The sequence below is a fragment of the Xyrauchen texanus genome, chromosome 18 (genome assembly GCF_025860055.1).
Source record: "Xyrauchen texanus isolate HMW12.3.18 chromosome 18, RBS_HiC_50CHRs, whole genome shotgun sequence".
NCBI lineage: Eukaryota > Metazoa > Chordata > Actinopteri > Cypriniformes > Catostomidae > Xyrauchen > Xyrauchen texanus.
The window spans coordinates 30,789,847-30,803,182 of NC_068293.1; the positions used below are offsets into that span (position 1 = coordinate 30,789,847).

At 39.4% G+C, this 13,336-nt stretch overlaps 2 protein-coding genes across 15 annotated transcripts in view; one reads left to right on the forward strand and one right to left on the reverse strand.

The window, feature by feature from the left end:
- The window catches only part of LOC127659192 (peripheral plasma membrane protein CASK), a 212,908-nt gene that overhangs the window by 53,837 nt on the left and 145,735 nt on the right, over nucleotides 1-13,336 (reverse strand). The gene's annotated exons all lie outside the window — the stretch shown is intronic.
- Nucleotides 7,710-9,992, forward strand: gpr34b (G protein-coupled receptor 34b). Its single transcript, XM_052148896.1, has 2 exons — nucleotides 7,710-7,742; nucleotides 8,756-9,992. Exon 2 carries the CDS (start codon nucleotides 8,762-8,764, stop codon nucleotides 9,866-9,868), a length of 1,107 nt encoding a protein of 368 aa, XP_052004856.1. The 5' UTR covers nucleotides 7,710-7,742; nucleotides 8,756-8,761; the 3' UTR covers nucleotides 9,869-9,992.

Genomic DNA, 13,336 nt, shown 5'->3' on the forward strand with positions numbered 1-13,336 from the left:
TGCTTATTTTTTTCGATTTACACTTATTATTTTTGGATCCGTGACCGCAATACATTTGGCAGGATTTTGATCCCATATAAACGTGCCCGCTTAATTTTGTACACACACACACACACACACACACACACACACACACACACACACATCTAAAACTACGCCTCTCTCTCCACAGTCTCTCCCCGAGAGTACCCCCAAAAATAATGCCCAACACCTAACACACAAAACTCTGAACCTTCAACCAAAATTCTTGGATCTTAACACACCCCCAGAAGTCTCCATCTTCTGATTGGCATCACCAGCAGGTGGATGTGTCTTTAAGATCGAGCATATACAATCTACAGGTGGTCCAATAGAATCTATGCAAAATACATGATTTTGGGCCCGAGTTGTGGTTCTCGCAAGAAAGCCTTCCTTTGCTCCTCGCCTTGCGTAACATGAGATGTTGGGATGGCTGTGGCTCAGGTGGTAGAACGGGTTGTCCACTAATTGTAGGGTTGGCGGTTCGATTCCTAGCCCCTTGTAAAGACAGTGATAATGATCAGTGGGGGAGCAGACATAACAGAGTTGGATTGGGCCTACTTAGACCTTTGCTTGTTACAGTCTTGAGACATCTGTTGGCTTATTCATTAAATAATGAATAATTGTGTGTCTGATTTTTCCAGATGCTACACATAATATTGTACCATTGCACATTGAATAAATATACTGAAACAACATGTGTTCACAATTCACTGTTACTTAGCGTAAACACACACATGAACAATATGTACATTAACTCCAAACGCTACTGTATCAATGCATTTCTAAATAGTCCATTATTATCTTCAAATAGCACAGATTGGAGAGGTAGTCAACCCTTTCCCAACTAGAAAGTGTTTGATCCTACCATCAGCATCCCTGGGATGACCGTTCGCTGGTGCGCTTCCCCCTTCTTTCCGTATTTCACTCACATCAGCCTTTAAGCCTGAATGCTTCTCCAAATAGAAGACACTTGTGCCACTGGATATCGATCTACATCATTAATTCGCTTAAGCGATCGCTTATCCCTCTTTCTGTACTCAGTTCTCTCCTCTGCTTGCATCCTTCATACTTCCGTAAACTCTCGGCTCTTTCCGTCGCTTCTCTCTGCATCACACTAATTTGGTGCCTGTGCAGTTTTTTCTTTATCAACGTATTTGTTATGCTTTAAACTGCATTTAAATTCCTACCTCCCACTTGACCTCCTGGTTCTTGAACCCAAGGAGGTTAATTTATAATTATTTTCCATCATGCTCACTTGGTTGCTCTTCAACAATAATTAACATGACTAAATGCCTAACATCTCTGTGAAAGATGGTTGAAGGGATTCTCGCCTTGGATTCTATTGCTTAATCCTTTGGTGCCTCCTTTCGCACTCACTTGATTTGATTTTGAGTTTAGGACTGGGTAGCTTGAGAATACTCTGACATCCACCTCTCTGACAACACCCTTGGGATCAGCATTTACCTTGACTACTCTGCCCAGCTTCTACGGACATCTTAAGAGCGTTTTGGTCAGCCACCCAGATCTCCCACAGCAACATTCTGATCCTTTGTGTGCCATTTACTTCTTACAAATAAGTTTGGTCCTGTCAACTGAATCCACTTCGTCCAGATTTTGTTGACTTCTCCTTGGACGACCCGTAGTCTTTTGTAAGGATAGCCCAAGAAATCAAAGTCACCAGGGTCCCCTTTCAGTCCTGTCCCTCCCAGCAGGAGAGAGTTTGGGGTAACGTATTTTATACACTCCTCTCGACTCTGAATCCTTGAATCTATAGGTCTCCCGTTTACCAGGTTACCTGCCATTTAGAGAAAGTTTGGAATTCTACCCACACCCAAGGTTGTGAAGATCTCATATCACTACACGGACAGCGGCCTCGATTTCTCCATTTCTGTGACGAGAGCTTGGAGGATGGATTTTCCAGGAGCATTTGGTGTCATGTTAAGCAACTTCTTCATCCAGCTCTGATTTCCCTACTTTGTCCACGAATTCGTAGAGTTCAGTCAGAGGTGATTGACTTGGACATTGCATAACATTCCACTCCTTTCCCTTAAAAAACTCTTTGGTTGCTTTCGCAGTATGCTTCGGGTCATTGTTCAGCTGTACTATGAAGCGCCATCCAATGAGTTCTGAAGCATTTGGCTGAATATGAGCAGATAATATTGCCTGAAACACTTCAGAATTCATCCTGCTGCTTTTGTCAGCAGTCACATCATCAATAAATACAAGAGAACCAGTTCCATTGGCAGCCATACATGCCCACACCATGACACTACCATCACCATGCTTCACTGATGAGGTGGTATGCTTTGGATTATGAGCAGTTCCTTTCCTTCTCCATACTCTTCTCTTCCCATCACTCTGGTACAAGTTGATCTTTGTCTCATCTGTCCATAGGATGTTGTTCCAGAACTGTGAAGGCTTTTTTAGATGTTGTTTGGCAAACTCTAATCTGGCCTTCCTGTTTTTGAGGCTCACCAATGGTTTACATCTTGTGGTGAACCCTCTGTATTCACTCTGGTGAAGTCTTCTCTTGGTTGTTGACTTTGACACACATACACCTACCTCCTGGAGAGTGTTCTTGATCTGGCCAACTGTTGTGAAGGGTGTTTTCTTCACCAGGGAAATAATTATTCGGTCATCGACCACAGTTGTTTTCCATGGTCTTCCGGTGTTGCTGAGCTCACCGGTGCATTCTTTCTTTTCAAGAATGTTCCAAACCGTTGATTTGGCCACACCTAATGTTTTTGCCATCTCTCTGATGGGTTTGTTTTGATTTTTCAGCCTAATGATGGCTTGCTTCACTGATAGTGACAGCTCTTTGGATCTCATATTGAGAGCTGACAGCAACAGATTCCAAATGCAAATAACACACTTGAAATGAACTCTGGACCTTTTATCTGCTCCTTGTAAATGGGATAATGAGGGAATAACACACACCTGGCCATGGAACAGCTGAGCAGCCAATTGTCCCATTACTTTTGGTCCCTTAAAAAGTGGGAGGCACATATACAAACTATTGAAATTCCTACACCGTTCACCTGATTTGGATGTAAATACCCTCAAATTAAGGCTGAAATTAGATTAGAATTGTGTCAATGTCCCAATATTTATGGACCTGACTGTATGAAGTTTGAGCCTGAGTCTGACCACAACTTTCTGGGATGCCTCCTCAAAGCTGTGAACCTCTTGTAGGCAAGTCTCTGTGATCTCTTCATGATATCCTTGCCTCTTGGATAGTATTGGGACTGCAATCCCCTCTTTGCTGAAGATTTGGACTCTGCCACTGCATACTAGAATCCTGAGTTCCCTTCTTTGAACACAGCCAGTCTACTGAGCGTGGTGTCTGGTAAGGTCAGACCCTCCTGCACTGCGAGAAGGAGTACCTTTAGGACATCCTCTTGCTCCTTTACTGTCAGCACAGTTTGTCTGATCTCATTACTTATCTCGAGTCACTTCCTCATACCTCGCCATACCCAGTCATTGACTCTGACTAGCTGCTGAATCTTTCCACATCAACTGGATTCTTGGTAACTACGTTACTCAGTACTCCCACTGGAGAGGGCTTCTCGAGTTTAACTCCTTCACATGGACACCTGGGTAAGAGACGACGTCAGCAAGGTCATTCTCGCTCCTTAGACTCACTCCTTCGGGGCTTGCCCCTTCCTTCTCGCTAAGGCTTCTCCTCATTTGAGCCCTTATTGGCACTGCCGAGAACGCTTTCCTTTGGAGCTTGTTGACATTTTCTCTGGCATCTGTGGCAATTTCGGCAGCTGATTTCTTGGGACATTCCTCCACTGAACTTCTGAGGAACTGTGTCCCTTCTGCCATACAGATCTCAGCTTTCACATCATCTCACTTCTGTTCCAGTGGCGTCAACTTAGCTTTGGATTCAACTAGTCTAACATATACTCCTTGGCTCGTATTCTTTCTGAGATACAGCCCAGCTCCGTTGGTTCTGTCACTTCCATCTGAGAATGTTACTCCCAACGGTTTTCCTTTCCAACCAGCTGGCGTGAGGCTTCTATAGAACTTGACTTTATGGAGTCACGCATATTCCTCAAACAACTTGATGGCTTCCTCCAGAAGGCTCTCCGAGAGCGCCTTATCCCATGTATGCCGGTCAGACTCCTACCTCCTGGAATGCTTTTCTGATGAGAATTGACCCTTTCTGCTTGGCCGGCATGATGAGACCAATAGGGTCGTAGAGTCCAGCTACTTGACTTAGTAGATGCCTTCTGGTCAAAGCGGTTTGGTGTTTTCGACCTTACCTCAATCTCGAGAACATCCTGCTCCATTCTCATCATCTTTTTCGAGAAGTTGATAGAGGTCATAGTGTAAAGCTTATCCTCTTCCTCTAAGTACCATATGCAAAAGAGCTTTGCCGTCTTCTCCCAGTTGGTTCTTGGGTTCCTGGCCTCCCACTTGCTCAGACCTGACCCATGGTTTAAGCGTAAAACCACCAGCCTTCATGATCTCTTCAAATCCACTTATTATCCTGGTCAGTTTCTCCTGGTCATTATATGACATGAGGATGTAATCTATGTAGCTGTCCTCTTCCAGAACTATACACTCCTTTTAGCTGATCAAACGCAATATACACACAGCAGGGCGATCCCCAATGTTTACTCTGGTGATAGCATACTTTCCTATTTCCTCCTCTTGTGCGTCTCTCCAGAGGAATCTATGGAGGTGTACTTCTCGTTCCTCCAACCACACCGAATTGTACATCTTCCTGATGTCTCCCAAGGTGCCAAACACTTGTCTCCTAAACATTAAAAAAAAAACAGCTCTGATAGGGTTCAGCACGTCGCGTCCTTTCAATAGGAGGTCGTTCATGCTCAGTTGCTTAATTTTCTGGCTACTGTTCCACACGAGACATACCGGAGTGGTGACTGAATGTGGGTTTGGTGCTACCAGATGACTTATATACCAGACTGGACTGTTCCACTGTCAATGGCTTCATTAGTGAGATTTATTGCGCCAACCCTCCTCACCATATCAAGGACATGAACTGCCTAGACACCTTGCCACTCTTCTGAGTTGTTTCTCTGTTCTTAGGAAGGTTGCCTCCACTACGCATCTGTTGTGGATGTCCATGGATACTTTGCATCCTAATGAGGAGACTTACTGTGAGAAACCACCTGTACATAGGTGAGACCCCTTCTTATGATCTCAAGTTCTTTCTCCTCCACTAGGTTCATCTCATTTCCTCCAGGCTGACAGTTTCTGCAGTGATTATCTCCTCAGTTCGGTTCACAGGCAACTACAATGCTGTCCCGGCTCCACCACTTGAGGAATTCTCGGCTGCCTGCAAGTGAGATTCTAGTTTCAGCGCTGACTATCTTTCTTCCCTGAGGTCCCTCAAAGGTAATTGGAGATTCAACCTTTCAGAGGACTTCTTCATACCTGACTTTTTTTTTTCTTTATCAGCGTATTTTTTATGCTTTAAACTGTGTTTAACGTCAAACTCATTTCAGCAACACAACCAGAGACTTGTGAAACTACAAAAAAGAATTTGAGTGAATGGACTAAAGCTAAATAAGGAAAAGTGACAGTTTGGGACAACAGAGATTACCTTTTTAGGTGATAAGCTTTCTGCAGGAGTAGAGCCAGATTACTCTAATGTACAGGCCCTCCTTGATAGGCCTTACTGACAAGAAGGGGGTGTTATGTGTCCTGGGCATTGTCAATTTTCTTGGCAAGTTTGTACCTAATCTTTCAGGTAAAACAGAACCAATGTTGATATTTGATGTGGAGCCATGGCAAATGGTTGGAACCGATATTTTTCATGTAAATGGTAAGGACTTTTTGCTAGTAATCGATTACTACTAAAATTATCCTGAAATTGCACAACTTCGTCAAACCACGGCAACTGATGTGATTAATCACATGAAAAGCATGTTTGCAAGGCACGGAATACCACAGATTGTGCAAAGTGATAATGGCCCACAGTATAGTAGTCGAGAATTGAATGTTTTTTAATCTTTAGAGCCATTATGGTTTTAAAACACACTATTGCGAGTCCTCTTTACCCGAAGGATAATGGGAAGGCAGAGAAAAAAACTCTTGAAATGGCAGCAGATTGTAACTCGGATCCGTATCTGGCATTGTTAAGTTAACGTTCTTTTCCTCTGGGTTGTGGATTATCTCCTGCCGAACTCCTTATGAATCGAAAGCTGCATGACTAGCTGCCAAAAGCATAAAAAACTAAACAAAAAACAAATGCCAGGCATTGAAACACATACAGCTTTTGTAAAAATGTACTATGGTAAGGCAGCTCAGAGCCTGAAACCTCTTGCAGAATGAGATGTGGTGAGAATTGAAGAGCTGGCTTCATGGAAGAAAAAAGCTGCAGTTTTACAAGAGGTAAATCCCAGGTCATATATTGTTGAATATTGTTGACTGAAGAGGGACACATTCTAAGGAAAAATCGACCGAGTTTGCTTAAGACTCAGGAGACTTTCACAGAATCATTCGATTCTGAATTACTTATGAAGTACCAACCAATAAAATGCAATTTCCTGAAACACAGCATTCTGAACAGCAGTCCTCTGAACTAGGGCTCGAAAACCCCCATTTAGAATGGACTTGTAGATAGAGGGACAATAATAATAATTATAATAATAATGATAATAAATAACTGTATTATCTGTCATGGTTGAATGTGGGGAGAATAGAGTGGACTATTAGTATATGAATTGTGTTTTCTACTTGATGCAAATAATATTGGAAAAAGTTTTCTACTTGTTGTGATATTGAATTCTGGTATTTTATGGAAATATGTATGTGTGGTGATGGTAATTTTCCTTATCTCTTAAAATGTAAAGAAAATGGGATGTAACGAGTAACACCATAGTGAATAAAAAAGTAAAGTAAAAATATAAAAATTTCAAGTATAGTAAAAATTACTATACTTGAAAACACTATGCCTCTTGCAGATGTAAACATCCAACATAGAGATATAGTAAAAAAAAAAATATGAGCATACTACTATTTAACAGCACATACTGTGTAGTAAAATAAAATAACAGATATCGAAGGCAATTCATTTATGTTATAATTAAACTGTATAATTTCATCAATATCAGTTTCATTTTGTTCCAAAAAAGAAATGTGTTCTGTCTGAAGAGCCTCTGAATTTACTCAAGATATAATAAATAATTTCAGATATGGTATATAATTCAGAATAAATTAATGAATAAATGTAATTTTAGCCTGTACAAGCTTAGGAAAGTCGTTTAACTGCATTGAGTCTATTTAACCACAAGAGGCTGTCGGGAGACCATTAAAATATTTAACAGGTTCTTTGGTAAGAAAGTCTATGGACAGACCAGTTTACAACAAAATTACAATGCTTGGATGTACCAGGAATTAAAAAACTTGTTCTTCAAAGTTCCAGATGTTACCAAAATATATGGTTCAAATTTTACCGTAACCATGAATCTTATTTAAATCATTCATATGACAATGATTATAAGCTACGTTTTGGGCCAATAACGAAAAAAATCAACAGCCACTATAAGAGTATCAAAGACAGCTGCCTGTTTCATTGTCAGAAGTGTATGTGTGAGAGGAACCTTGCTAAAAGAGAACAAAAACTAAACAATTGATGATCAGACTGTTACTTCCTTTTGACAGACAGTTTAGGGAGCTGACTGAAACACAGCAATTCACAGACGCTGGTAACAGACATCTGAAGACTAGTGACAGCATTTAGAGGGGTAAGAGTGTTATATTGCTTAAAAACTTATAATTGGGTCTAAAACTGGTGCACAAGTAGATATTTAGAAGCAAACCAAAAGCACTGTCAACTATTTTACAGACACATTTGTTTGATTGTTTCCTTTATTAATAAAATATTTTAAAATCAAGAAAACAAGTACCTAAAGCAATCACTGAAATACTATTTGTTGTTGAATGAGGCTGCTGAGAAACACATTACAGCACTTGTGTTACTACTGCCTCCCTAGGATGATTCGCTTCTGTTGTTCTCCTCATTTGTAAGTCGCTTCAGAAAAAAGTGTCTGCTAAATGAATGAATGTAAATGTAGTATGACCACTGCCATTTTCACTGATGTCAGTTTGTATTAATGGTAAAACCAAAATGTATTATAGTGTCCCAAAATTTTGATTTCACAGTCAATTTTAATTTACTTGTATTATCCATATTACATTCTGTCTTGACCACAAAAGATGATATTTAAAAAAAATGTCAAAGTTGCTCTGTCCCTGTGGTGAAAAGGAACAGAGCAGCGTTGACATTATGTGAGATAACGCCTCCTTTCCTTTATTTTTGAGTTAACTGTCAATTAATAAAAAATAAAAAAATAAATAAACCACATATTAAATGAATTAACTACAAAAAAAAGCCTTCATTGGCCAAAATCAAAGGACAACACATCTACTTGTATTTGAATTAGTTAATTTGGGATGGCTTCAAGGATTTTAACACTTAAACTCATAGTTAATACAAAATTATTTAGTTTAACCATTGACCAAAAACACCAACTTGGTTTACTAATTTTAACCACTAATAGTTCTAAACATAAAAACTAATATTGGTATTATATTCATTCATTTTCTTTTATGCCTAATTTCATGTACAGCTGTTTTGAAACAACTCCTGTTGTGAAAAGTGAAATCCAGTTAAATTTGACTTGACTTGATTTATGGAATGACAAGAAATCAATTGTTTCCTTCACTCAGCTATTTGTAATCCCTCTCTTCCTCCAAGAAATCAATGGCAAACAGCTCACAAGTTGGGTACAACATCTCTTATCTGTGCCGAACGTCTACCACAACTTTAGTTCTGCCCACTGTCTACTCCCTGATGTCCATCACTGGCCTTCCTGGCAATGTTCTCTCTCTTTGGGTGTTCATGCGGAGGATAGCCATCAAAACGTCCACCCACATCTACCTGATAAACTTAAGCATCTCAAACCTGTTGCTCTGCCTCACCATGCCATTCCTGGCTGCATACTACACACTTGGAACCATATGGAACAAACACGATGCTATGTGCCAAATAGCAATAAATGGTCTAACTCCAGTGCTCCATATCAACATATGCATTGGTGTAATGATATTGAGCTGGGTGGCACTGAGTCGCTTTGCCTCACTTATTCAGCATTCCCATGCTAATCGTCCAAGCAGGTGGCTGAAAGTCCTCCCTGGAGCCTTCCTAAATAGAAAAAAACATGCAAAATTGGCATATGCATTGTGTCTGATCACCTGGGCTATTGTTGCTCTAGCTATCATACCCTTTGTGGTGCTGTACTCAATCAGGGAAACTGTGAGCAAGGAGGACAATGAAAATGAAGTGTGTTACAGCGTAACAGTGGAGATTGGAGGAGCGGGATCTCACATCTTCGCTTTAGTGGCCGTTTCACTGTTCTTTGTCTTCTTCCTGTTGGTTTTAAGCTCCTATATGGCAGTAATCAAGCATATCTGGAGGTCCAAGAAAAGTGCAGCCATTTCCAACAGCCAGAGAGTCTACTCAAGAGTGTTTCGGAATATTGTTGTCATTAAACTAGTGCTGGTGGTTTGTCTCTTGCCTCATCACATCTATAAGGCAATCTTTATTCACATGGTCAATGAGCTGTCTATGTCTGAAGCACTCCCAGCAGATGTTTGCCATCCACTATCCATGCATGTGGAGGTAAAGAATATTCTCCTCTGTTTGGCATCTCTGCGATGTAGCACTGACCCCATCATGTATTTCCTGCTGGACAAGATGTTTCGAAAGCATTCGCTAGGTTTGTTGCGAGTAGGCACTAGCGCACATGAGAGTCAGTCATCAAAATCCAATGGAGGTCATTGCTCTCAGGGAACAACTGGGGGCCTTTAGACATTACTTGCTGGTATATACTATACAAAAGAATATCATGCTTTGTTTAGCATCTCTGCGATATAGCACTGAGTCCATCATGTATTTCCTGCATGATGGTGTAAAATTAACTTAAAAATGTAAGTTCATTTTTAAATTAAATCTTAAAATATTTAGTTTTTTTTCATTCTTATTTTGTAAGAGATTACTCAATTAAATTTGATAGAATTTTGGTATGAAATATTTTTTGTGAGTGTGTGTGGGCAAAACCAATATTTTTCAAGGTCTAAGCTTGTTATCAAAGTTTGCATTTACATTTTTGATGACAGCAGCATTAAAATCCATTACTTCCACAAACAGTAAATATTAGATTAGCAATCTTTATTCTTTTTAAACAAGAGCATATAGAGAACATTTTTCAGATCAGAAATACAGTACCCTTCTCTCATATATGCATCATTTACAGGCAAAATGCAAAACAAAGATAATACAGAATTTTTTCTAGCCTCCAGAAAACACAGATAAACATAAAAAATGATGCATCACTAAGTCCTAACAGAATCTTGCAGAAACTCATGAGAACAAACTCAAATTTGTTTTACTATGCTTACTAAAAGAATATTTGTGTGCTTAAAACTGGTGTTAAACCACATAATGAACAAGGCATATTGCACAGCATAATGCAAGCATCTGAAGACTTCATATGATGCAAGGCAAAGTGATAGCTTCACACATTTCTCCAAACAATCACCGAATTCAGCTTCCTAGTGACAATACTCATCTTCAATAATCTATATTCAGCATACAGCATTACAAAGGTATACTTAAAGCATGCATTTTAAATATAATACCCTACCTATTTATGGTTACACCTTTATACAGAGAGTATAATGCAATGCAGCACTTGATAATATATATGAAATTTGGTGTTTATCACCAATTTAACATATTATACTTTTTAAATATACTGCAATGAACAGTCATGTAAATATTTGTATGTATTTTAATAAACACTGCTTCCATTTAATTATATAGACGGCCTTTAAATAAAGTGTTACCAAAATTTCAATGGGCTCGATTGCAGCAATGACGTTCTCTGACAAAGCCAGGCTCTCTGACAAACATTTCAGACAGCCAGTGCTCAAAGTATCACTTCCTGTGGTGTATGATGCAGGAATATTTAAAATGATACCAGGAGCTATCTGACGCAACACTTCCTGATAAAAGGCATTTCCTGTAATGTTTACAAATAAATGTGAAAAGTGACCTTTTTATAATTACAGAAAAAGCCTCTTTGCTGACAAATTGTGAAACTTCTGCAATTGCAGCTAATTTCCATGAGCAGCTGTACCATTACTCCCTTTAATTTAAAGTACACTCATAGTCCTCTGTTTTGCACAAAGCAGCTTCACTGAGCAAAGGCTCTGTTGAGAGAATCACAAGGCTATACTTTACAGTAACTAATTTAGGTTTAATTTTCAGGTATCAACATTTTTTGTTGAAATCAAGAAAATTATAGCTTTGTGTAACAGTCCATATCTCATTTTGTTGTTGCGTTTGTATTATTTGCCATGGTGTTATATTCAAATACCATTTGAGGTCAATGACATCACAACAAAACAAAAATAACTTCAGTGTAACATAAATAAAACAATTTGAATTTAAGTACTAATGAAATTTAAAAGCTCTTAGATTATTAGCTCTTAGAGGTAGATTATCAGTTAATAACAGCTTAAATTTTGATCTGCTTCTCACACAAAGCTATGATATGACTTGGAATACAGTGCACAAGTTATATGGACATTAACCCTCTGGGGTCTGAGGGTGTTTTGGGCCCTGGAGAAGTTGACATGCCTTGACATTTGTGCTTTTTTCAGTTGCTTAAAAACACATTAATGGATAAAGTCTGATAACACTGTATTCAGCACAAACTGGGCTACAATAATATGTGAGCAATATATGTTTGTATTTTTGAGAAAATAACATTTATGCATGGTTTTTAAAAATAAATAAAAAATGTTAAGTCATTGAAATAAGGCCATATAACACATACTAAACATTTGTCCAAAATACGTTTGAGAACTGGATCTTGTAGCCTAGAGTTTTTGCTACAAAATTATGTGAAAACCATCCTGATCGCTCATTCATACAAAAGCAATATAGTAATTTAACTTTTGTAAGACACTTTTAGTGTTAGAAAGGTAATATGCGAGGCGTGAACTATCATGAATATTGATTGTAATTCACACCTGAGGAGGCAAGGACCCCTCCTTAGGGCCTATCACTGAGGAATGTGACAGAAAGAGAATGAATGTGAGGAGACTTGATGATCAAAATCAAGTTTTAAGTTATAATAAGAAATCTGACTACACATTTTCTTTAGATAAAGACTTTACTTAATTTTAGACCTACCGTAATTTCCGGACTATAAGCCGCAACTTTTTTCCCACGCTTTGAACCTCGCGGCTTATACAATGACGTGGCTAATATATGGATTTTTCCCGCTTTCAAATTTTATATAAAAAAAAAACATTCTGTGACACGCTCAGTTTTTTGCCGGCATGAAGCTTTCATTAGACCAATGAAATTGCTGAACGGGTTAAGATCAAAACAACTTTTTTGTTTACTGTTTAGATTAAATCGAGTGCGCTCAAACTTCCCATCATTCTGATTACGGTAGTAATTTTGTCACCCTCACCATGGCAAAGACATGGAGAAACGCATATGATGCTGCTTTCAAGTTGAAGGCGATTGATCTGGCTGCAGCGTGTGGAATTGACTCAGTGCAAAAACACGACTAAATCTGAGGCTATTCAACTCCGACACCGAAGGAGATGACTTCAGTGGTTTCAGTGCACAGGACGAGGAAGATAGTGACCAATGACTTTCTTGGTAGGCTACTGTTTACTGCAAATGTTTTATTACAAGCCGTGTGTGGCAGTGGGGGTGTGGTCAAGCGCCCGTCCGGGAGAGAAAAGCGGTAAGGGCGCTTACACCTGCGCTAAATTATGTCTAACACCGGTGTCTAATTTCAAGTGCCCTGCTTCACGTGTCCTTCTTGGGAAAACTGTCACACAGGCACCAGTGTGACAGTTTTCAGCAGGGCACTTGACGTTCCAGGTAAGGCTTTTAATGGCCACAGCAATGTTTACAATCAATTTTATAAAGTTTCTCAATTTTTCTATGTGCCAACACTAGACTGACGTGTGTCACTTTCTCAGCTCTGTGGCTGCTGCCTTTTTATGCCGCTCTCCCCATGCTTACTGAAATTAGACACCGGTGTTAGACATAATTTAGCTCAGGTGTAAGCGCCCTTACTGCTTTTCTCTCCCGGACGGGCGCTTGACCACGCCACCGCTGCCACACCGCGTTTCGTTAAAGCCTGAGTAAAGTTAATTTGTTTCAATGTACCGGTAGGCACCTGCGGCTTATAGACAGGTGCAGCTTATTTATGTTCAAAATAATATTTTATTTAAAAATCAGTGGGTG

Bases quoted from the DNA above. Each gene is read 5' to 3' on its own strand.
- gpr34b (XM_052148896.1), top strand. From the start codon at position 8,762: ATGGCAAACAGCTCACAAGTTGGGTACAACATCTCTTATCTGTGCCGA.